Raw genomic sequence first — 26,445 nt, forward strand, 5'->3', positions numbered from 1 at the left:
CTAATTGGAGAATTATTTCATTCATTTTGCTTTCAATATATTTTTCATACTACCCATTTCATTACAAATCTTACATCTGTGCCTGTAAGTACTACTGAGTACAAGATACCACTAGACATTCTTAAAATAATTTTCTTTTAACTATAAAAGTACATTCAGGTAAGAACTCTGTAAAGTCATTTTCTGTTAGAAAAACATCAAATATTCAGGAAACTTTATTTTTAAACCATAAATCAAATAGACATAGCTCTTATTTACCCAAACATGCATAATTCAACCTGAATACAAAATGTACTCAGCTGGTAAATTACATACGAAATACAAAGGGAATGAAATTTTACACACATGAAACAATTGCTGGTTATAGCAATTTAACGGTCAAATTAATCAAAATATTGTACAGCTAAACAAAAAAAAAAAAAACCTTAAAGCCAATTATCTATGAACCAAGGGAAATTGTGATATGTAATGATTTGATTCAAAGCAAAGAATAAAAGCTGAGGGAATGGTGGTGTACACCTATAATCCTAGCACTCAGGAGGCTGAGGCAAGAGGATCATTGCAAGTTCAAGACCAGCCTGGGCTACAAAGTAAGCTCAAGGCCAGCCTGAACTGCATAGTGAGGCCCTAACTCCAAAAAAAAAAAGCAAAGAATAAGGCACCTGCTGTAAGTTTAGAGCAGTAACTTTGTTTTAGTTATAATAAAATAGAATTAACCAAGATCTGTTTCAAAGAGAGAAGGGATTTATTGGGTGAGAAAGACAGGTAACAATTTGGTCAAGAAAAACCTGCTGGCCCAAAGTCAACTGATTCCTTTCCTATTTGAGCAGTTAAGTTCTTTACACGTTGTCCCTATCAACTTTTACTTTCTTCTGTATTCGAGAGTAATAAAGTCCCTATGAAGTTCACTGTATATAGACTAGGTAGCAGATTTCCCTTCTGTTCCTCTTTAAAAAGCTTATTTAAGAGATATCCTGAGGCAATTAACAAAGCAAACAAGCAGCCTTGTTCCAAATTCTTAATACACAGACCCTGCCCTGGCTTTTGGTACTAAATTATGGCTAAGTGTATTAACAGCCAATACTTGCAGTTGTCAACAAACTTGCATATTAGAAAACCCAAAACCTACCTTATCACTCTTGCCCTATTTGTAAAAAGAAAGTCTATTGAATAATCTATAAAATTATACAAGACCAAAAATTGAATATTATCAGTAAATCCTTTTAATCCCAAATGCCACTTTAGTCTGATGTATCTAGTATCCTAAGGGAATTTGTCATAAACACAGAAAAACCATTTTCAATCTAAGCGTAACTTACTGATGTGCTTGTTTTGCTATTAAAGGTGCTACTAACAAGCTAAAACGTCTTCTAGCACACTGGACTCAACAGTATGTGTTGATGAAGCATTCATTTCCAGTATTTTTCCCTAAAATTTTGTCTAACATAGTAAACCCCTTTGATGTATTAAATTAATTCTGGTGAAATCAGTGTGACATAAACAAGTCTTCCCTGCCTTTACTCCACCATGGTAGATTTTAGTGAAACTGCTTAGGTAATAAAAGCTTTTTTCATCTAAGTTTATTTCTTACAATGGGATCCGAGGTTACTATACTTATGCATGCAAAATCCAAGGTAGTGTAACAGAAATAATAACATTAAAATAGATGTAGCTATAAGCATCTCCGAGTATGCATTTAGCTTTTAAAAATTTTAGGTGCTAATGGTTGCGTCAAAACTAGGCTGTGTAGTTCCTCCATTTACATATAAGCACCTTATTATAGAATAGTTACATGACCCTATAATAGAGTGTGCTTTCAATTCAAGAGTAATAAAGTGCCTAGCTATACCAAAACCTCAAGATTCCAAATTTTAAATTAAGCTAACTGCATTTACATATCAGGGTTAATAAAATCTAGACCCTGTCTACACAGATTTAATCTAATTACCCATACTGCATACTACTTTAATAATCACTTTAAAAAAAACTTACTCTTTACTGACTGAATAAGGGTCCGCTACTATAGCTTAACAATCAAATTTTATTGCTTTATTCATATGGTGCTTTTGCAAGGCACTGTGGTATGGACTAGAAAATCTGGAATGACTTGTGAAGAAACCTTGGAATGACACGTGAAGAATGATTTGAAAGTCATTCTGAGGCAGGATGCTTTACTGTATTGTTTTTAACCGGGATATCAAACATCAGGAATGAGTTCAAGTTAAAATTCACAGGAGAATGGAAACATCTTAAGGTCAGTCACTTCACATGCCCATCCTGATACTTTGAATAATCTGGAAAATTGCTGTAAAGAAAAAGAGCAAATATTAAAATAAGCTTCAAATAAAACAGGTCTACTAAGGTAGTTAGCTGAAGAATTTGAAACCATAATCATTTACAAATACTATCTTCCTTTAGTATAATAAGTGAAAACAGGCTTATCTTAATAGATAAAACATAATGCCCATTAGGAGTTACTATATTATATTATTATTTTTTGTGTGTGCGTGTATGTGTGATGCCAGGAGTTGAACCAAGGCTTTGAACATGCTCGGTAAGTCCTGTACCACTGGAGCTACCTTGACAGATCAAATTATTTTTTAATCTTGGCTTCCCTGAATTTTATGTGTAAAGATCCAAAAGGGCTTGCAGGTAGTGAAAAATTTAAGCACCAAAGCAAACAGGTTTTTCTAGCACAGAATCTTTTTGGTTTATCCCTAAATAATTAAGCATCCTTTTTAAGGGCTGGCTTAAAATATATGCATGTTTCCTCATTCTCACAAAGCTGAAATTCAATAATCTTCGGGTTATGTAAACTGTTTGGCTCTTAGCCGTTTATCAGGAACGCTTCCAACTGATAGGTTTAGGAGGAAGGCAAAAAAATGTTAATTAGAAGTCTTACTAACTTTAGAATGTGGGAAACAGAATCATCTACATCAATATTAACATCTTGCATATTAAGATGACAAATGAAGAAAGACATTCTGTAATACATTTCCAGAAGCAAGAATTTGTTACTGTAACAGCAGGTTTCCCTGATAACTAATTTTTCTTACCATATGTCAAACTTCTAACCTAAAAACATTTGTCAGACACATTAAATTGCCCAACAAGTACCCTTCTTTTATAAAAATTCTCTGTACCAGCTGAACTTTCTAAAATATACCAAATCTTAGCCATTAAAGATTTTAAGACTGTGGTACAGTTAAATTCTAACGTCCATATGTGCATATGTTTCTCTGCAAAGGCACTGCTAATGGAGTTGCCAAGACATTCTAAATTCTCATTTCCTGAGGGTCCCCTCCACACACACACTACTTGATCATTACAAAGATTTGACCTCTTTTCTGATCTCCTGTGAGCACAAATCAAGCTGGGAGAAGTTTCTGGAGCACCACTTCAGTGCATATGTGGGACAAGTTATCTGGTTCACAAGAAACACTACTGTGTGGTGCTCTGGGCAAGGTGGGTTGAGAACCTCGCGATGGGGTTCGCTGCTGATCTGTCACTACGTCACCTCAAACTTTTCACCCAGTATGCTACTCAATAGGCGCCCCCGAAACACTTACCAGAGCCACAAACAACAAAAATGAAAAGAGCCAGTAACCAGGGTCCTACCGACGCCTTTTCCTCGGGGGCATTTCTCTGCAAAAGGAAAAATCCAATTTCAGGGACAGAGAAACCACTTGGACCCGGGCTCCCACTACCGGCTGTGCCGGGTCCAGGTCACCGGGCCCTTGCCCACCCTCCCTCACAGGTGTCCCCTCCGGTCCTGAGCCCTCCATTTAGCATCTGGCTCTGGGGAGAACTCCACGGGCCTCGGGGCGCGGGAACGGAGAGGGGCGCCCGCTTTCCCCTTACCGAGGTCTTGGCGACGTTGCCGCGCTGGGTGATGTTCTTGCTGTGCTTCTCGTTGGCCATACGGATCCGCTGCTTGGCGACCATCTTCGCGGTGCTACCACCTGTCCCGGCCGCCGCTCGGACTCGCTCGCTCGCCTCCCCCGGGTCGTTGTGAGGTGCCGCTCCTGGTGCCCGCGCTGCCGCGGCCAGGAGGCGCTCAGGCCAGGCGCTGGCTACGGCCGCTGGGCCTGGGCGCGGCGAGCTCGGGGCCGGGGAGCTAGCGGGGCGCGGGCCGCCGACCGACCGCGACGGACTGACCGGCCCAGCAAGGCGGGCGCACCGGAGGAAGGGAGCAGGCAGCCGGGACGCTCTCGCGCCGCTGCTCTGGCCGCTGCTGGGAGCGTGGAGTGAGAGAGGACAACGCAAGAACCTGATAGTGCAGCCCGCAGCCTCGAACTACTTTGGGTTCGGCTGCCAACGTCAGCACTGAAGAGGCTCCGCCCCGCGGAAATCCAGGCTCCGCCCTCTGGAGAAAGAAGGCCGGGGCGGGGCACCCGCCCTAGTCCGGCCCTCGCGCTCTCCGGGAAGCGGTACCGCAGAGCTGCGCATGAGCGCCCTACAACCGGAAGTGAAGGAGCCCCGAGGTTGCTGGTCCCGGAAACAAATTAGCGTTCTCCACGCCTGAGGAGACGTGTAGGGGCCGGGTTCGGCCCTCGTTGAACTTTCACCCGAGCGCAAAGGTTTCTTTTTCCGGGACAAGATGGCGCCCTCCACGCCGCTCTTGACAGGTGAGTTCTGAGCAAATTAGAGCATCTGCTTCTAGAGAGTACTTTTATTTTGTGTCTTTCCCCTTGAAAACTGCCCTTCGAGCCTTGGAATCTGACGTCCTATTTCCTGTGGCTTGCGCAAGGACATTACTGTTAGTTTTTTTGATGCAGCGTGACAGTCGGAAGTAAGGCCTTATTCTCTGATTCCCCTCCCTTTAACCCATCTATCATTCTTCCCTGCCCTTTCACGGAAATAGAAGGGAAAAAAACAGGTGCTAGTTGAATCTGTGACCCTTGGTTTCAATACTGATATCGCGTGGATCTTTGTTAAATCGTTTGGTTTTACGATATGAACGAAAACTACGTATGTGGTTTCACGTTTTAAGTACACGTGGACTTAGGACATCACAAATTCTGTACTCGTACCTTAATGAGATCTGTAAAACTGAATAGGCTGAGTGAAGCTGTGATAGTGTAGGTTGCAAATAATGATGTGATATCAGTGAGCATGACGGAGATACTCTAGCAGTGCTCTGCAATAGTTGTGAGCGTTTTAGAACAGTAAAAGACTGCAGGAATTTCAAAGCTGAGATAGTTTGTGGAGTTGAAGAAGATAAATTTAATCTTGGACAGTGCCTGGGAAGACGATGGACTAGGTTATGGCTATGGTCTTTGTATTTGAGTTGGGAAGAAGTCTTTTGGTTAAGTCCTAACTATATGAAAGGAAAGAAAAAATCATTAAGAGAAAGGTTGTCTACTTGAAAAGTTTTTCCGTTTCTTGTCGTTCTGTATTTTAAGATCCATGTTCACTCCTGTTGGGTCAGACTACTACAGTTCATTGACTAAACATTTATCACACCTTAACTTTAATCGACTAGGTAATATGCCAGACTGAGACTATTTAAATAGCACAATTATATGATTGTTTTCTCTAGCCTCATAAAGGTAACTAACTATGTTACTCAGAATTTTTCATGGTTAGTAGAACTATTAAAAGCTAGTACATTTTAGAATCTGGTAAATTTTCTCTTCCAGGGTAATTCCAAAAGGGGAGAATATTAATAGTATAAATTCCATCCTATTTCGGACAGCATATGAATCCCTTTATAATTTTGGAATAGCTCTTAAACATTAATTCCTTGTCTTGATAACTTGTTTTACCTTCACTACTGACTTGTTTATAAATTCCTTTAAGCAGTCTGTTACTCACTTTAGGACCATCCTGCTTTTTTTGTTGATTTGGCAAACCTCTTTATCTGTTAAAAAATTAGTTTCAGATATTGCTCTGTGAAGCCTGTTCTCTTCCCACTTTGGGATTATTTTTGTGCCTATCATTTTTTTTTTTCACTTAACCACATGGGGTAATTATTTAATTGTTCTAATATTTTTCTCTTCTGCTAGACTCTAAGTTTATTCTTGATGTTAGAAACTTAGTCCAGAACCTAGTAAACAATAAGCATTCTAAATACTTAATGGAGGAATGAAATAACAAATAGCCCTTTACTTATAGTCAAATTGTATCAAAGATGACAGTTTTCTTACAGTGCTTACAAGCAGGCACTTTGTAAGGCCTTAAAAGTTATCCTGGTCGCGGGGTTGGGGTTAAGAGGCATAAGAGCCTGCCTTGCAAGCAGGCAGTTGTGAGTTCGATCCCCGGTACCAATAAAAAGGAAAAAGACAAAAAAAAGTTATCCTGTTCAGTTTTCCTCTCTTATCCTCATATTCTTAGAGTCTCAGAGAGATGGCTTTATCAAGTTCAGCCTCACTGCAAATGCACAAAGCCAGGACTATGTTCAGATCAATCTACATAATTGTCCATTTTCTATCTTTAAAGTACACTTCTTAATCTTCTAAACATTCTCAGTTTAGATTTTTTATTAATTCCAAAATCTTTTGATAATTTAGGACTCATTTTCCAGGTATAGTGGTACCTGTCTGTAATCCCAGCACTCAGGGAGCCTTTGACCAGGAGGATTGCTGGAAGTTGGAGGCCAGCTCGTGCTACATAGTATACTCAAGGCCACCTGAAGTCGACCTTAAGACCCTGTCTCAAAAATAATAATTATTATTATTATACCTGTGGAACCGTGAATAATTTGGAGATTATCTGGTAAATTTTATTAGCAACAACTCTTAATTGAAAATGATAAATCAAAGCAGGTGAAAAGGTATTTTTTGCTTAACTCGTGTAACCTAAAAGCTTCAGTACTGCTAGTTTTAGGTAATCACATAACTACAAAATTGTTTTTCTTCATCCCTAATATCTTCCCTCTTGATTAAATTTATTCTGGAGCTGACAGCCAGCCAGCTCAGCAGCTCTAAAAGAAAGCATATTTTTGCCAGTAGTCCCAGGAAAAGTGGGAGTCTGCTATCTTTCTCTTGGCTTGGCTCTTACTCATCTTTGAATCAGAAGATTAGGACCGATTATAATCTCACCTCTAGATAGTATTTAAAGAAAATTAGGATCTCTTAAAGAAGAACTTTTTACTTGGCAGGTGAAGCAACATGAAATCCCTACCAGCTTACCTAATTGAAGTCATAGAGTTAACTTACTCAAAGTTGAGTCATTTTCCTAAATTGATATGTAGTTCAGCAAATGTAAGAGTTTTTAAAAGTATATTTTAAAAATTATTACAGTGTATATTTAACACAAGACATTTGCTTGTGGAAACCCAGTGTTTTTCTCATTCTAACTCCGACCTAGAGCAATAAATAGTATTTGAGTCTCTGAAAGAAACAATATTATATAGATACAATATTTAATGTAATAATTGTTTTTAAAGTTACTGTGTGAAACTAGAATTTATCTTAATGAACTGTTTGAATTCTGTATTTTTTTCTACTAGAATGTATTGCTCCCCCTCTGCTTACATGACTAAATCATCAGAACCAGAATCACACCAAATGTGAATGCACCTTGAAGTTAATTTCACATTGCATTCAGACACTTCTAATTAAAATGGATTCCCTATTACAAAGTTATATTTGGAAGAGCTTGTTACAGTTGTTGAAAAATTCATTGAATACGTTACAGTTGTTGAAAAATTCATTGAATACAAGTTTATTTTTGCTTTTATTAACTTGTAGCATGATTTCTGTTATTATGAACTTGATTTTTTATTTTTCCTATTAAATTTTATGTCCATTTATTTGAATTTATATGTGGACGTTGTTCAAGTTGATTAATCCAGTAAAGGAGAGATCCAAAACAACCGGAGTACTTTCTCCTACTGAGGCTTCAATTTTGGGAAATAAGAAACAAAGTAGTTGTAAAATATGTATGAATAAAACTACCATGACCCAATATAATTGTTGTTACAAATTGTCATGTAAAGCATGTGTACAAAGAACATTGTCTAATTTAGCAGAGGACCAACAATATCATCATCCTCATGGTAAAAGCTTTGATAAGCACTTTTGTCTGATAGAATATTTTTATCTTAATACAAAAATTTTGGTTTTTTCAGTATTTGATTATAACTATATATATTATCCAGTATCCCCAAGCATAAAAAAAACTTTGAATTAATTTCTTGCCATATTGTGGACAAAGTAGTATTACCAAAAGTCATATGACTTTTTATAAAAACTTTTGTTTTGATATAATTTAAGACTCATAGTGGTGAGGATTAGGGAGGAAAGGGGACTTTTATATGCTACTAATGTGAATGTAAATTAGTATAACTACTGTGGAAATCAGTGTGAAGACTACATAAAAAACTAAAAATAGTTTTATATGTTTTATATAAAACATAGATAGTTAATAGTTTCATATGTTTGAAATCCTATATTGTTTTGGTTTTTTTGTTGTTCTTGTAGTTATTGTTTGTTATGTTCTCGTTTTTTTGTTTGTTTTTCTTTTCTGTGTTTTTTTCCTCTTTACAATAAAAATAAAATAAAAAGTGCCTCTGTCTTCAAAAAAAACCCAAACAGACTGAACTACCATGTGTCCCAGCTATAACACTCCTTGGTATATACCCAAAAGAATTAAAATAAGTATACCATGAAGATATCCACAGTGTAATTCACAATTATTCAGTACCGTTCACAAGAACCAAGACATAGAATCAGCCTAGGTGTCTATCAGAGCTGAATGGGTAAAGAAAATGGTACATATGTAAAATGGAGTATTATATAGCCATAAAGAAGAATGGAACCAGAAAATAGGGAAAAGGGATGAAACTAGTTCATGTTAAGCGAAATAAACCAGGCTTAGAAAGACAAGTGCTACATGTTTGTGGGATCTAGAACAAAAAAGGTGATATGAAAGTAGAAGGGAGAATGTTAGGAGGAGGATTAGGGGAATGAATAGGGGAGCATAAGGAAAGGTTATAAAGCAAAGAAATGATCAAAGTATGTTACATGCATTATGAAAATACCATGCTGATCAGTCATGGTGGTGCACACTTGTAATCCCAGCACTTGTGAGGCTGAAGCAAAGAATCACTGCAATCTTTTATTTTTTTAAAGCCATTTATTTCAGAGAGATAAAAAAAATAAAATTTCAAAACACAAAAATCAAGGAACAATAATGGTATGCATATTGCACATTGCCATCCCCAAAATCAGTCACCAAGAGCACAAGAAAGACATCTGCATTCAATTATCTGAACAGCAGCACAAATCTTTCTCTTCAGTAAATTCAGAGAAATCAGTAGTATAACTATCTACACACACATATATATTGTTTCTTTTACCTTCGTACACTAGTGAGATAATATGTTTACATATGTGTGCCTTATTTCACTTATGAGTAAGGTCTCAGATTACATCCACTTGTCTATAAAAGTCTCAAGTTTGTCCTTTATGGCTGAGTAGTACTCCAGTGTGTAAAAGTACCACATCTTTTTTATGCATTTCTTGGTCAGTGGATATTTAGGTTGTTTATAGTATCTAACTACTACAAATTGTGCTGTTATGAACATAGGTGCACATATACCACTGTGGTACAATGTTTTTAATTCTTCAGGGAAGATATGCAGAAGGGAAATAGCTGGGTCGAACAGGACCTCTAGTCCTAGTTTTTTGAGGCATTTCCACAGTGGTTGTACCAGTGTACAGTTCCACCAACATTGGAGAAGTGTTCCTTTTTCCCCCACAGCCCCTCCAGTATTTGTTACTGCTTGATTTCTTGATAATAGACATTCTTACTGGAGTGAGGTGGAATCTCAGTGTTGCTTTAATTTACATCTCTAATGACCAGTGATATTGAATATTTTTTCATATATTTATTTGCTGTTTGTATTTCTTCATCTGACAAGTGTATAAGTCATCTCAGATGCCCATCTTTGGATTGGTTCTTTAAATATGGGAGGTTGGATTTTTCTGAGTTCTTTATATGTTTTTGAAAGTAATCTTTTGTCTGAGGAACAGCTGGCAAACATTTTCCTCCCTCATTATGGGTTGTCTCTTCACTCTGTTGGTGGTTTCTCTTGCTGTGCAAAAGCTTTTTAGTAAGATGAGATCCCAGTTGTTGATTCTTTGTGACAATTCCTATACAAGGTTTTATTCATAAAATCTTTGCCTATACCAGTGTCTTTAAGAGTTTTACCTACTGTATCATTAAATCTATCCAGGAGATTTAATGTTTCTATTTTAATGTATAGATCTTTGATCCATTCCAAACTTAGTTCAGGGTAGGGTGAAAGATAGGGATTCAGCTTTAATCTTTAGCATGTGGAGAGCTGGTTTTTCTAGCACTGTTTATTAAAAAGGCTATCTTGCTTCCAATTTTTCCAGCACCATTTATTTATTTATTTATTTATCTTTTTCCTTTAATCGGTACCGGGGATTGAACTCATGACTGCCTGCTTGCAAGGCAGGCGCTTATGCCGCTGAGCTAAATCCCCAGCCCCTCCAGCACCATTTATTAAAGAGGCTATGCTTCCAGTGAATGTGTTTGGCACCTTAGTTAAAAATAAGGTGACTTCGTGTGTTTGGAGTTGTTTCTGCATCTTCTAATCTGATCCATTGATCTTTGGGTCTGTTTTTTTTTTTCTTCCGGTACCACACTTTTTATCACAGTAGTTTTATAGTATAATTTCAAGTCAGGCATTGTGATGCCCTATGCCTTGTCTTTCTTGTCCAGGATTACCTTTGCTATACTAGATCTCTTCTGATTCCAGATGAATTTTAGGATTGTTTTCTCTAATTCTGTGAGATATGCTATTGGAATTTTGATTGGGATTTCATTGAATCTGTATAACAATTTTGGAAGTGTGGCCATTTTCACTATATTGGTTCTTCCTACCCACAGGATGTCTCCATTTTCTAATATATTCTTCAATCTCCTTTTTCAGAGTGCTGTAGTTTTCAATGTAGAGGTCTTTTACATCCTTTATTAGATTGATTCCTAGATACTTCATTTTTGTGGATGCTACTGTTAATTGTATTGTTTCCCTGATCTTTCTCTCAGCGAGTTTATTTGTGTACAAGAAGGCTGTTGATTTTTTGAGTGTTGACTTTGTAACCAGCTACATTACTGAATTTGTTTATTTTATCTAGTAGTCTTTTGGTGGAGTTTTTGGGATCTTCTAAGTAGTGTCTTGTCATCTGCAAATAACCATAGTTTATTTTCTTCTTTGCCTATCATTATTCCTTTTATTTCTTTCTCTTGTCTGATAGCTCCAGCTAAAGTTCCCAGGACTATGTTGAATAAGAGTAGAGACCATGGACATCCTTATCTTGTTCCTGATTTTAGAGAGAAAACTTTCTGGTTTTGTCCATTTATTATGATGTTGGCTGTTGGTCTGTCACAGATGGCTCTAGTCAGATTGAGATAAAGACCATCCAGTCCAATTTTCTGTAGGGTTTTTTGTCATGAGTAGGTATTAGACTTTGTCAAAAGCTTTTTCTGCATTTATTGAGATGATCATACGATTTTTGTCTTTTGCTCTGTTAAGACGGTGTATTATGTTTATTGATTTATGTATGTTGAAACATCTCTGCATCCCTGGGATGAATCCCACTTGGTCATGGTGTATAATCTTCTTAATGATTTGTTGCATTCTGTTTGCCAGTATCTTATTGAGGATTTTGGCATGTATGTTCATTAGGGAAATTGGCCTGTAATTCTCTTTCTTAGTTGAGTCCTCCAATTTTAGTATCAGGGTAATGCTTGCTTCCAGAAATGAATTTGGGAATATTGGCTGCTGTTTCAGTTTCCTTAACGAGTTTGAGAAGTAGTGGTGTTAAGTCTTCTTTAAATTGCTTGTAGAATTCAGCAGTGAATCCATGAGAGCCTGGGCTTTTCTTTGTTGATAGGATTTTTATGTCTTCTTGATTCAGCTTTGGTAATTCATATGTATCTAGGAATCTGTCCATTTCTTTGTATTTTCATCTTTTTAGAATATAAGTTTTTGGAGTAGGTATGGATGACCTGAATTTCTGCAGGTTCTGTTGTGATTTCACCTTTTTCTTCCTTAATTGCACATATTTAACTCTTTTTTTCTTTCTTTTTTGATGAGGTTGGCTAACGGCTTGTCAATTTTATTTAATCCTTCAAAGAACCAGCTCTTCAGTTCATTGATTTTGTGTGTGTGTGTGTGTGTGTGTGTGTGTGTTTTCATCTTCAGTGCACTAATGTCTTCTCTGATCGTTATAATTTCCTCTTTCATGTGAGCTTTTGGCTTTGACTGCTCTTCTTTTTCTAGATGTTTGAGGTTCACCATTAAGTTATTTGTATACCCTTGCTGTTTTCCTGATATGGGTATTTATTGCTATAAATTTTCCTCTTAAGACTGCTTTCATTGTGTCCCACAAGTTCTGGTATGTTGTACTATCATTTAACAGTAAAAACTGTCTAAAGTTCCATCTGTAACCCATTGGTTGTTCAGCAGGTGCTATTTAATTTCCATGTGTTTATAAAGTTTTTATGGTTTCTTTTGCTATGGATTTCCAATTTCGTTGCACTGTGGTCTGGTAGTATACATGGAATAATTTGAATTTCACTGCATTTACTTAAGCATGTTCTGTGGGCCAGTATGTGCTCTATTTTGAAGAACAACCTGTGTGCACCTGAGAAGAATGTATATTCTAATGTCATGGGTGGAACATTCTGTAGACATCTAATAAGTCCATTTGTTCAAAAGTTTGGCTCGTTTCTAATATTTCCTTATTAATTTTTTGAGTAGTTGATCAATCTTTTTGTGAGGTATTGAGATCTCCCAATACAATAGGACTTACTGTGATTTTTTTGTATCTGTTAGTAGTTGTTTTATGTAATTGTTATTTGTTGCACATACATTTATGATTGTTATCTTTTCCTTTTGGATTGTTCCCTTTATGAGGATGTAGTGACCTTTTTTTATCTCTCTTAATCAGTCTTGGCCTGAAATTCACTTTGTCCACAAATAGAGTAGCTACCCCTGCTTTTTTTCTGTGTTCCCATTGTATTTTCTATCCTTTGATTTTCAGTCTGTGAATTTCTTTTTGAATTAAATGTGCTTGTAAGCAGTAAATTGTTGGATCTTGCTTCTTGACTCATTCTGCTAGTCCATGTCTTTTAATTAGCAAATTGAGACCATTAACACTGATAGTTATAAATCATATGTATTGACTTATTCTTATCATGTTATTTTCCTGTTGTTGACTCCTTTTCTTTTTCCCCTGTCCCTGTAATTCTTTATCTTGCCTGGTGGATGCCTTCTATGGGGTTCATGGAGCTGAGGTCCTATATCTAGTATGTCCTTCAGAACCTTTTGGAGTGCTGGTTATAAATTTCCTCAGATATTCTTTATCATCAGAGTATCTTATTTCTCTATCAGTTTTGAAAGATAGTTTTATAGGGTACATCAATCTGGGTTGGAAGTTGTTTTCCTTTAGAGCTTGGATACTTCACTCTAAGCTCTCCTTGACTTGAGAATTTGTGCAAAGTCATCTGTGATTCTGATGTGCTTTCCTTTGGAGGTGATTTGTTTCTTTTCCCTAACAGCTTTTAAGATTCTATTCTTATGTTGAATATTTGGAATCTTGATTATGATATGCCTGGCTGTAGAATTTTTTTGATCATGGCTAATTGGAGTTCTATATGCCTCACTAATCTGCATATCAAATTCTTTTTCTCTACCAGGAAAGTTTTCTGCCATGACATCTGTGAATTTTTTAAAATACTGTTTGTGATATTTCCTGCTTTTTTATTGACGCCAATCAATCTTAAATTATTCTTTGTCTCATCTAGCAGCTGCTGGATTGATTTCCCGTGGTCCCTTGCTATTTTTGAGAAATCTTTGTTTTCCTGATTGCTAACTGCAAGTCTGGCTTCAGTATCTGAGATCCTGTCCTCCAATTGGCCTTATGTGTTACAACTGCTTTCAATAGAATTTTTATTCTCCTGCACATATGCTTGAATCTGCTGAATTCAGTTTCTTTGATATGCTAAGCTTCCATAATTTTCTTAAGCTCATCTGTTTTTTTGTCTGTATGTGCTCTAGCATCACTAAGCATGGTCTTTATCTTGGAGATTATTTCTGATTTCATTTGTCCAGAGCCTCATTCAATTGTTTGGTTATCACTTCAGAGAGGCCAAGTGGGAGGCTTTCAGATTGGCCCCTGGATTTGCCTTTGGTGAACTTGATGTTTGGGGTTGCATTTTGTTTAAGTGTCTTCTCGGTTTTTTTTCTTTCTTTTTTTAGTTTAATTCCTGGGGTGATGCTTGTGAATTTGCCTATAGGGAGTTGCTTTATTGCTAGCATTTAGGATCCCTAGATAACGACTACTTCTCTGATGTACCTTTCAGGTATACGTGGTTTTTAGGTTTGAGTCTGTTGGACGATCTTACCTCTTCAGTTTGTTCAGATGAGAAGTTGTTGCTTGTTTGGCCCAGTCTCTGGTTCTTTGGTACTGTGCCACAGTATTTTCTGTGACCCTTAGTCAATCTCAGTCATGGAATACCAAGACCAACAGCTGTTTAGAACAATTATGTCAGTTTAGCATCAAACACATCCTAGAAAATGACAAACTGAGCTAAATTTGCTGCTTTTACCTATATGAACTAGATTTGTGGGTATATAGCAAAGTCTAAAACAAACCAAAAAATTACATGTAGTATACAAGTCAGTTTTGTCTTCAGGGTTAAAATTTAAAATGAATTAAGGAGAAAATGGAGAAGTGAAAGAAAGAGAGTAGAAAGAAGTAAGGTCAGAGGACAAAGAGAGATTATGCCAGTTTGGAGAAACTGGTACAGAAGACTGAAGGAAAAGAGAGTTGAAAGAGATAAAAGGAAGAACAGAACCACAAAGAGGTAAGGAACCGTGTTTACACTCATACAAAAAGATCACCCAGCACTTGGGAGGCTGAGGCAAGAGGATCAATGTGAGTTCGAGACCAGCCTAGACTACAAAGTGAGCTCAAGGCCAGCCTGAACTGCATGCATAGAAAGACCCTGTCTCCAAAAGACAAACAAAATAAAGGAAGAAGATCAAACAATAAAGGAGAAGCGGGGGGGAGTAAACAGAAATGAAAGAACAAAAAAAGAAAATGTCCACTTTTAGGATTCTCTCTGGTTTCACTAGTAGACAGTTTATGGAGACAGAGTCCTGATTTGTACAGATCTCTCCCAGCAAGCCAGGAGTAGCTTTTGACAGGGAAGTGGATAATCTCAGAAGGCCTGCCCTGAGCCCAGCTGGAATCTGCTAGATGGAGCTGGCAGCAGTTCTGGCTTCTGAGCTCAGCTGGTCTTTCTCCAAGATGGCTCCTGGATAATCACTCTCTCTGGCACAAGGAGTAAGTCCTCTGCACTCACTACCAGTGCAGTCCCTCCTGTCTGCAGCTCCCCTCCCCTGCTGCGTCTCTCTGCAGAGGCCTTAAGGGTTGCCAGCCATCACCATCAGTCTGGGTCCTCAGGTTCAAACTGTTTCACTCGTGCAGTGAGTCCCATCAGGGAGAAGGCACCACCAGCTACATCTTTTTAATTGGACTTTCTCTCTTTTTTTCCCCCCTGGGCTTCAGTTTACACTTCAGATTCTTCCTGGGTCCAGTGGAACCACTTCCCTTCTTGTCCTCTTCATGCTGCTGTTTATACTCCAGCGTCTGGATGGAGACTCTCAGAGAGGGTGTTATCCCTGCTGCTTACTGCTCTGCAGTCTTGGTGTCCTCCAGCATCATGGCAACTTTGAGGCCAGCCTGGGCTACACAGAAAATTAGAGACCCCGTCTCAAAAATAATGACATCAAGAGAGAGAAAGGAGATGAGGGGACAGGGAAAGGAAGGGAAGGGAAGGGAAGAGAATGGAAATGCCATGAAAAACCCCAAATTCCAATTATAACACACTGATTGTGTGTGTGAAGCTCACAGAAGTTACAAAAATAGTTAATAGAATATATGTATAGTAACTATTCATATAGTTACTAATGGTTACTAAGAATCTTATTACATCTGTAGATTCATGCAACTAGTACTATCAGAAGATAGAATTGTTTGTTTACCAGAAACTCTTGTGCTGTCCTCTTACAGTGTGATCTTTCCTCCAACTCTAATCTTTAACAATTGCTGATCTGTCCTGTACTGCAATAATTTTACTGAGTGTTGCATAAACTTATAGAAAATGTAACCTTTGGATTTATTTAGAATGTGAGCATACACGTGTTGAGAAAATGTTAATTAATTGACCCAGGATTGTTCTTTTTCAGAAATGTACTAAAATCAAGAATTGGAGGCAAAGATTTAGCTCAGTGGCATAAGTGTCTGCCTGGCGAGGTCACAAGTTCAATCCCCAATACCAAAAAAAAAAAAAAAAAATTGGAGACCATTTAAAGACTGAATACTACTTGCACAGAAAAAGAATGGCAGTCTTCACACTGGTTTTTAAAAAACCAAGTGTTGACTTCTAAGTTTTTTAATTAATAGTCTGCGTGAAAGAGTATGAATAAAATATGTTTTATTTTTCTCACTATTAGGAAGATTCCCACCTATCTTAGTTTGGAACAAAGGTCTGAAATACAAATTTTAAAATGAAAAAACTTTTTATCTTGAATATCCTGAGAATTCTTACCGTTACATGGAGAAAGATTACCTTTCTGAAATCTGAATTATAGCTACAGTCAGGGTAATAGAACAAAGTTTGGTTGCATTAGCCTTTTCTAGTTATATTGCAGCTTCGTTGGGACTGCACTGAGAATGTGCTGTTTTGCTATCCTAGATCTATATATGAATGCTGAAAGAGAGCTCTTAGTGTATTGGATTTCGCTATAGCTTGTGGGAAATCTTATGCTGACAAAATGTTATGTGATGTAGGAACTAAGTGTGCTCTAATTTGCTCAAATAAACTCCCCAAATTGATAAATTCATTTATTAACCTTTCAAATGTTTGTTGAAACTTTTAGTATTAAGAATGACCTATTGTCTTCTAAATTCTGATGTATCATATGTAAAATTGCATCAGATCATTGATTTGGTTATGAAAAAATTCTCACTGTGTGGTAAGAAAACATTAAAGAATTAAACTTCAGAGTTGAGGATGTAGCTCAGTGATAGAGTTTTTGCTTAAGTTAGCACAAATAAAGCCCTGGGTTCAATCTAAAACATCACCATAAATAGCCAAAGCAATTTTACAGTTTTTAAATCTTGGGAAATGTTTATCTCAAATGCTGTGATAGATGAAAAAATGTCTATAATGGCTAGCACGTGGTGGAGCTATATATGGATCAGATCATATAAAGCCCTATAAACTGTGACACAAGGAGTTTGGCTTTTGAATATAGTTTCCTGGGCTCTATTCTCTTCTAGGCCAGACTGCCCACAGGAACAATTGTTTTGGGGAAATGTTCTACGTATGAGAAAAATGTGACATCTGGTGCTGTACTTGTGGAAGTCTAACAAGAAATTCATTGTTCATTTATGTGTTTTTCCCTTTTTTTTTTTTTTTCTTCACTAAATTGGCAGCTCCATGTAGGAATATAGTTTGCCTGTTCATTCATGGTTCTTTTATTTTTTGTCGTAATTTTAGATTGTTTGCTAGATTTTGAAACCATCAGAATTCTTAAAGTGTTGTGTTCTGATAACTGCCTCTTGACTATTCTTGAGAAAAGGAAACAGGGGTTAGAATTGGAGTCAAGACTGGCTCTATCTACCAATTTTCTTAGTTTTGTGACACCAAACTATTTTGGTGTGGGGCACAGGCCTATAATCCCTGCACTTGGGAGGCTGAAGTGGAAGAATTGTTTCAAGTTAGAGACCAGCCTGGGCTGCAAAGTGAGTTCAAGGCCAGCCTGAACTGCATAGTGAGAATCTGTCTCAGAAAGATTTGAGAGAAGAGAGAGGAGAGAGAGAGAGAGAGAGAGAGAGAAGGGGTGACTTGCGAATTAACCACAAGAAGAGGAAGCAGATATAATGGTAGCTGTAGATCTCAGTGAAACTTTCTTTAGTTTGTGTACAGTTGGTGCTAGCGAGAGTTCTAATAAAATACCACCTCATCACTAAGTATTATTAATTTTCTCAATATTGCAAAATTCATTACCCAATTTTTATCTCCGTTGCCCCATGTTGGTCCAAATTTCTATATTCTCTGGTGGGATTATTACAGAAGCATTTAAAAAAGTTTCTTCACATCTACTCTTAATACCTTTCTCTTCATTTTCTGTGCTGTATGAAATGATTTTTTCAAAATTCAAATCTGGATTTAATAATCTGCCTAAAACACTTGTTGAGGTTTCCCAGTATCCTTCAGATGCAGACCAATGTTGCTTAATTTAGATATCAACATTCTTGGTCTGAGTACTGTTTTCTTTCCCAGGTTCATATTCCAGCTAAACAGGCCTTTGAATTCAATTCTAATGCTTTCAATACTCTTGCCATGGAGTTTTTGGAATTACTACTGTTCTCTTTGCTTCTTAAACTAACTGCTATTTATTCTCCTAATCTCAGCTTAAAAGTCACTGACAGACACTTCTCCACTTTATGGTTTATATTTAAAATGTTCCCTGAAGCCTTATGTGCTCTTAGGTGAAGCTTTTGGGAGCAACTGGATCATGGGTATATAATCATGGATTAGTCTACTGATCGGATTAGCAAAATCCTAAATGTGACTGTATGGATTTGTTGATGACGAATGACCCACCTAGATGTGAGTAGCACCAATTGACTTGTAGCTGAAGGGAATAAAAAGGGAAAGCGAGGCTTGGTGCTGCTGTTTCTTGCTTGCCTTATTATAGACTGTTTCCCCTTTGCCGTGCCTGTCTCCCATGCTACTCTGCCTTGAGCCAGTCAGTGATAGGCTGAAGCCTGTACAACTTATGAGCTAAATAAACGTCCTCCTTTAATTTGGGAGTGTTGGGTATTTTGTCCTAACACAAGAAAGTAACTAAGACACTTAGCTATTTCTATGTCAGCTTCCTGTCATGTACTCTGTAGTACCATATGTCTTCCTTTGTAGTACTAAATTCAGCTATCTGATTCCATATATTTGGTTAATTTGATGGCTGGAGCTGGGTGTGGTGGTGCATGCTTGTAATCCCAGTACTCGGTAGGCTGAGGCAAAAGGATTGCAAAGAGTTTGAAACTAACCTAGTGTACACAATGAGTTCAAACTCAGTCTGTACTACAAAGCAAGATCCTGTCTCTAAAAAGCAAAAATTAGATTACTGTGTGCTGAGTTAATGAAGTCAGGCCCATGACTGATTTTCCTTCCTGGTATATCTCCAATGCTTAATGTACCGAAGGACCTATGAGGTAGGTGTGCCCTGTACCCCCCCCCCCATAAACAATAATTGAATGAATAAATCAATTTATTTGGGTCAGCTTTAGGTACATCCACTTCAGCCATTTAAAAGAGGTTTTTTGGTTTGTTTGTTTGTTTTTTTTTTTTTTTTTTTTTTTGCCAGGAATTGAACTCATGACCTCACGCTTGCCAGGCAGGCACTTAAGCCACTGAGCTAAATCCTCAGGCCCCAAAAGAGTATTTTTTTAAGGGGCTTTTTTTTTTTTTTTTTTTTTTTGGAAAAGTATTGTTAATGCTCTACGTATTTTATTTATTCACTCATGAACTTTGTTCTCAATTTTTTACATATTGCTGCCAGTAGGTGCTTAGTAAATTAATGTGTCATTGTACTTGTTTTCTTAGTTTTAGAAAGTAAATATATTAATATCTTATGTTTTTAAGAATTTTAAATACATACTATATGTTTTTGATATTTTATATAAAGTGTACAGATATCCTGTGTTCCAGTATTTCCCTTTTACAGATTAGGGTAGCATTCAGAGATGGTGACTTATTCACAGCCAGTTATAAACCTAGGTCTGTCACTGAATTCATGACTTTTTAAACTGCATTGTAAATGCTTTTGTTGTATCTATGACAATGAAAGTTTCAAATTTTTTTATTCTTTTTTTTAGTTTTCATTTTATTAGTACATGTTTGTGGTACACAGTGATTACATCATAGTTAGGGGTTGGTGCATGTGTATAACAGTTTTACTTTGTCCTCTTCTCACTCCCTCTGTCTCTTGGTCCTTTTCCCATTGCAAAAGATCTGTGTGTCTCCCTGTTTCTTATTATCTGTCTTTTATTTCATTCTTTGATTTATTTATCTTTTGGGTTTCTCATGTAAAAGAAACCATTTGATGTTTAAGCGTGTGTGTGATTTCTTTCACTTAACATTGTGGTCTCAGAGCAAATCCATTTTCCAATAAATTAAATTTATCCTTCTTTATAGCAGAGTAGGATTTCATTATAAATGAATGCCACATTGTCTTTTGAGTTTTGTTATTGTTTTTTGAGTGTAGGCTGACCTTGAAATCAATATGTAGCCCAAACTGGCCTTAAGCTTGAACTGGCTGCCATCTTCCTGCCTCAGATTCCCAAGTGCTAGAATTACAGACATACCCCACCACACCCATCAAATACATTTTCTTTATGCATTTGTTTATTGGTAAACACATAGGTCACTTGCAAGAGTTAGCTATTGTGAATTGTGCTGCTGTAAACATGGGTATGCATGTATTTTAAAACAGTATTTTTTATTTGGTTGATTTTGGGGTGGGTTGGTTTTTTTGAGACAGGATCTCCATGCAGTTCAGCCTGGCTTTAAGCTCACTTTATAATCCAAGCTGATCTTTTTTTTTTTGTACTGGGGATCAGGCTCAATGCTCTGTGCTACTGAGCTATATCCCCCGCCCTTCAGACTGGTCTTGAACTTGCAGTGATCCTCCTGCCTCAGCCTCCTGAGTGCTAGGATTACAGGTATGTGCCACCATGCCTGACTTTGTAATACAGTATCTTTTTCTCTCTCTCTCTCTCTTTTTTTGGTAACAGGGATTGAACTCCGGACCTCATGCTTGCCACGCAAGCACTTAAGCCTCTAAACTAAATCCCCAGCCCTGTAATACAGTATCTTTAACTCTTTCAGAAAGATGCCTAGAAGAGTAATAGCTGGGTTAAATGGAACTATCATTTTAAGTTTATTGAGAAATCTCCATACTGAGTTCCATAATGGTTGTACCCATTTACATTACTACCAACATTGTACAAGAATTCATTTTTCCCGGCATCAGCTTTATTTGATTTCTTGATGATTGCCATCCTTTCTGGAGTAGGATGGAATCTCAGTATTGTTTTAATTTGCATTTCTGAAATGGCCAGAAATGTTGAACGTTTTGTTCATGTGTTTATTGGATACTTGTACTTTGTGAAATTTATTTCAGTTACCGTTTTTTTAACTAGATCTTTTGAGGGGAGCTTTTTTTTTTTTTAGTTCTTTATATATTCTAGATATTAGTCCTTTGTTTGAAGAGTAGCTAGCAAAATTTTTTTCTTATTCTGTTGGTTATTTCCTTTGTTGTGCAGCGTTTTAATTGGTATCATTCCATTTGTTGACTCAATACTATTTCCTGTTCAACTGAAATTCTGTTTAGAAAGTCTTTGCCTATACCTATGTCTCCAAAGGTTTTACCTATTTAATCTTCCAGCAGATTATTTCAGGTTTAATATTTTTTGTCTTTTTTTTCATGTTTAATATTTTGATCTTTTGATTTTAGTTTAATACATGGTGAGAAGTATGAGTCTAGCTTTGGTCTAACTTCAGTGTAAGCAGTTTTTCTAGCACCACTTACTACAGAGACTATCTTTCCTCCAGCATGTGTTTTTGGCTATCATAATCTTGGGTCTCTCTACCCTCTGCGTTTCCCAGCTAGAGAGTAATGGGACTCCTGTGAGAGCGCAATTAACAATTGGGTGTAGCATGCTGAATGTCCCCCAAAACACAGCACTCTCATTTGTATGTGGAGCAATGGGTGACTTAATTTTTCTGTGTTGGATAAGTCTTTTCCTTAGAATCCCACCACCACTCAAAAGCACTGTACTGCTAGTGGACTGGACGTGGTGTTTTGTTTTTTTTTGTTTATCCTCTTGATTTAGACATTATCTTTTGCCCTCAGCTTCAGGGTAAATACTTTTCTCCAGTATCAGTTTAAAGATACTGACTCCTAGGGGCTGGGGATTTAGCTCAGCGGCATAAGTGCCTGCCTTGCAATCAGGCAGTCGTGAGTTCGATCCCCGGTACTGATAAAAAGGAAAAAGACCAAAAAAAAAAAAAAAAAAAAGATACTTACCCTTGCTGTTGCCCCAGGCCATCTCCACTCATATTTTTTTCTTTTCTATGGAAATGGGAGTCAAATCTAGGAGCAATCTACCACCAAGCTATGTATCCACCCCTTTATATTTTTTATTTTGAAACAAAGTCTTGCTAAATTGTCCAGGTTGGTCTTAAACTTGTGGTCCTCCTGTTTCAACCTCCCAAATAGGTGTGATTATAGGTGTCCTGTTTTTATTTATAAAAAGTTACATATTTTCTTAGTAGTGGTATGCTTTTATGTAACGGTACGAAAGTGTGCCCTATTATGGTAGCCATTGTTGGTTTCCTATTATCCCATATTGTTTTTGAAGTCCTGTATTGTTTTCATTGTCTTGTTTTAATTGGCTTTATTTTGTTGTACTTTGTTTGGTTTTATTCTCTTTAAAATAATAAGAAAGTATGCCCTTTTAATGCCAACAATATATAGTACAGTGAACGGAATAATGATTTTTTTTTACCATCTTGAAAATTTTTTTAAAAATATAACTGAGTTTTTGTTAGCCAAGTAATTGTGGTTCTTTCCATTATATTTCTTTAGTCCGAGGATCAGAAGGACTGTATATGGTGAATGGTCCACCACATTTTACGGAAAGCACTGTATTTCCAAGGTATGATTTATTTTGTCAAGTGCCATTATAGGAAGTATAAGCGCATTCTAAATTGTTTTTATTGTTGATGTATTTTAAATAATGAAGTAAAAAAATAAGCTTGTTTCTTAGGATATAATATATAACATTGACAGAAGCTGAGAACATGCATTCTTTATAAAAATAATTACCTTCACATTTGAACATAATTGCTTAAACCCATTTAAAAAGTGGAGAGAAATCATACTAAGAAAAGTATAAGCACTAGTGTAATTGAGTTCAGACCTTTGGTTTGAAAGGGTTTTATCTAAAGGATTGAGGAAAATCTTACAAGTATAATATTCAAATCACTGCTAGTAATTTTCATGAAATCAGAGAATGAAACTCGTATAGAGAAGGAAGATGATAGGCTACATGTACATAATACATAGATAAATAAATATATTTTTCCCAAAAAGAAACAGTGGAAGAGTAATCCAAAAACTAACCAAGGCCATTACTTATAGGGGTAGAGAAAATTATCAAATGCAGGTTGCACATTTGTGAATGAACTTTGATTTCTGGGCTGTGTAGTTGTTTTAAATAATAAAATTTAATACAAATTAAAATAGAAGACAGAAACAAATGAGCCTACCTTTGTATCAAGACACAACCGAATGAAGATCTTGGAAATTTGTAAATGCCTTTAATGGTTTTATAATTAACTGCAAATTGATATTGTCAATAGACGGTATTATAGGGTAAATAAGTAAATATATTATTGCCATTAGAGAAACATTTGACTCTATCATAACATGAAGTAAATAAATAATTATATTAACATCAAGAATCTTTTTTTAACATGAGAGTGAAGAAAGGCTTGTCTATATCTACAGAAACTCATGATTTTCATAAAAATACATGTATTTTATAATTCTTTTCATCAAAGAGACCTGGAAACAATGATGACCCACTGCCAGTGAATATGCATGCATCACAGGTTGTGAGCTCTCAGCACAATCCCATTCCTCACTAAAGGAACCATATCAGCATTGGTAGTCCATGGAGTCTTTTTTTTTTTTTTTTTTTTTGAAAAAAAGAAATGCAAGTTAAATGCAGAAGGAAAATAATGGTATTAGATAGTCACTTTGTAATCTTAAAGAAAGCATGACTTTAGCATGCATAGTGCAACACAGAGAAATGCAACACAGAACTATCCTGATACCATTTTACCCTCAGAAAGAATGGCTATCAAAACAACCTACTAATAACAAATACTGAGGTTATGGGGGAAAGTGAATTTTTTTTTTTTTTTTTTTTTTTGAGACATGGTCTTGCTATGTAGTTTACGCTGGCCTCAAACTCACAGCAGTCCTACCTTAGCCTCCTGAGTGCTGGAATTGCACGTGTGTGACACCACGCCTGGCAGAAAAAGGGACCTTTTTACATTGTGGGTGGAATGTAAACTAGTATAACCACTAGGAAATCTGTGGAGACTCTTCAGAAGACTAAATCTAGAAATTCTATTTGACTCAGTTATTCTCCTCCTACATATCTTCCCAAAAGGAAGATAACATGTTGCACCTGTTTATAATGGCTAGATCTGAGAAACAGCATGTATGTCCCATCAGCAGATGAATGAATAAGGAAAATGTGGTATTTATATGCAGTGGAGCACCATACCACCATAAAGAAAGATAAACTTGAAGCATTTGTGAGTAAATGGTGGCACATGCCTGCCAGCACTCAGGAGGCTGATGCAGAATTGCCACAAATTCAAGGCAAGGCAGAGCTACATAGCAAGGCACTAGCTCAAAAAAAAAAAAAAAAATAGAAAAGGGAACTTGATGTTAAATAAGTCAGACACACAAGCCCAGATATCTCATGGTTTTTCTTATATGATAAACACTATAAACACACATACACACATAATGAGCAAAAAAGAAGAGAAATAAATAGGATATAGCGAGGTCAGACACTTCCCCAAGCTATATATTCTGATGTTCCAAAAATATTTAATATATTTGCTAATTTGTTTTATGTATACAAGTTTATCTTAGTTTGTTTAAAAGACAACTGAGTAACAACTTTGAAGATAACAAGACATAGTGTATGAACTATTAGTCTTTTATTTTGTTGTGAAACTTTGTTTTATTTTTTCATAAAATAAAAAAATACTGCTGCTTTAAGAATTATTTGAAAAGCTTGTTAAAACATTGAAATACAAATTTTAGTTCTCTTTCCTAAGTTTTCTGATTTATTAGATAAGAAATAGTACATTTTAAATAAATCCTCAGGTGATGCTGGTGTTACAAATCTGGGGACCTGACTTTCAAAGCCAGTGATCTAAGCTGGGCGTGATGGCACATGCTTGTAATAGTAGTGCTCAGAAGGGTGAGGCAGGAGGATAAGTACAACCTGAACTACATTGTTAGAGTCTGTCTCAAAAAACAAACAAAAAAAATCCAATGATCTAGACAGGTGATTATCAAAAAATGCTAAAACTATTAGATTAACTGATGAGAAGCTTTATACAGGTTGTCATCGTCAGAATCTATTTACCAATTTTTATTAGGCCCACTCCACTAGAGAGTGCTATGGAAAATGTGGGCTTCAAATCAGTTATATTGCCATCACCAGTGGGCTAGTACAGACCTGCAGCATCTCAGGCCTTACCAAATAAAAATCTGTATTTGAACCAGATCCTCAGAAAATGTCTATGTGTGTTAATGTTTGAGAAGCATTTCTCTAGATAACAGTGGTGTTGTAGTCACGTGCTACACTTCATCAGTGTGTGCAGCACCGAAGTTACAGAAATGAGGTGGAAAGAGAAAGACAGGGAGCCAAAGCATACAGTGGGCATACCCTGAACTGACCAAAGATCCACAAAATATAGCAGTTTCTTGGTCATGCATGAGAATGTCTCTAGAGAAGCCGTATGGAACCTTTCTCAGAACAGTCTTGTGAGGAAGACAAATAAGAAATTCATGGCTGTAACCAGAGTCTTTTCATGTTTGGGTTGAAACTGAGTTGGGGTTCCTCTCCTGCCTGCTACAGTGGGCGTGACAGAAGCCATGCTGAAATACAGCCCCCACTCCTGCAGTCTGAGACAGCCAGTGGTGCACTCTTGATCAAAGAGTGGTTTAGGAGTAGGAATTTTTACTTATTTATTTATTTTGTATAAAGAATCAAACTTGGGATCTTAACTTGCAACAGGCATTTACAGTACTGAGCTACATCCCCGCCCTGGCAGTAGGATGAGTTAAGTAGATCTGACAAACCACATGACTGAATACAGTACAATCTTAGTATCACAAGGAGTAGAACAAAGAGATATTTCCACATGTGTCTCCCAGTGAGTTACAATAAGAACTATGTGGAATTTACTTGAAGGTTTTTAACAAGATTCAGAAACTTAATGTTACTAGTTTTATAGATGAATACTTCTCAAATTGACTGCATTAGAAGGACCCTTGAGAGCTTTTTTAAAAACCTAGCTCCAATTCAAATACTGTGTATTAGGTAATAGGAAAGAGTGAGTTTTGTGAAATGGAATGGCATAGTGGTGATTACAGTATGTTTTTAAAAACACTTTTTAAAATTGGATACCATGGCACATGCCTGTAATCATACCTGCTTGGGATACTGAGTTCAAGGCCAGCCTGAGTAATATAGAGGGACCTTGTCCAGATAAGTAGGGATGTATCTC

The 26,445-nt window shown here is 36.8% G+C and overlaps 2 protein-coding genes across 3 annotated transcripts in view; one reads left to right on the forward strand and one right to left on the reverse strand.

Moving 5' to 3' along the window:
• Positions 1-722: 722 nt before the first annotated feature.
• On the reverse strand, positions 723-4,295 carry Serp1 (stress associated endoplasmic reticulum protein 1). The gene is made up of 3 exons (XM_003476554.5): positions 3,862-4,295; positions 3,570-3,645; positions 723-2,305 (listed from the first exon to the last, which is right to left on the reverse strand). Exons 1-3 carry the CDS (start codon positions 3,943-3,945, stop codon positions 2,265-2,267), a joined length of 201 nt encoding a protein of 66 aa, XP_003476602.2. The 5' UTR covers positions 3,946-4,295; the 3' UTR covers positions 723-2,264.
• Positions 4,296-4,484: 189 nt separating this feature from the next.
• Positions 4,485-26,445, forward strand: part of Eif2a (eukaryotic translation initiation factor 2A) — a 46,475-nt gene continuing 24,514 nt past the window's right edge. The window contains exons 1-2 of one of the 2 annotated variants that reach the window (XM_063249175.1): positions 4,485-4,628; positions 22,709-22,778. In XM_063249175.1, coding sequence (XP_063105245.1) covers positions 4,601-4,628; positions 22,709-22,778 — 98 coding nt within the window. In that variant the 5' untranslated portion in view covers positions 4,485-4,600. The remainder of the gene's footprint in view (positions 4,629-22,708; positions 22,779-26,445) is intronic. The other variant, XM_063249176.1, reaches the window with a different exon arrangement.

Source organism: Cavia porcellus, unplaced genomic scaffold (assembly GCF_034190915.1).
Source record: "Cavia porcellus strain 051 isolate PalLab524CR breed Dunkin Hartley unplaced genomic scaffold, mCavPor4.1 scaffold_5, whole genome shotgun sequence".
Classification (NCBI taxonomy): Eukaryota; Metazoa; Chordata; class Mammalia; order Rodentia; family Caviidae; genus Cavia; species Cavia porcellus.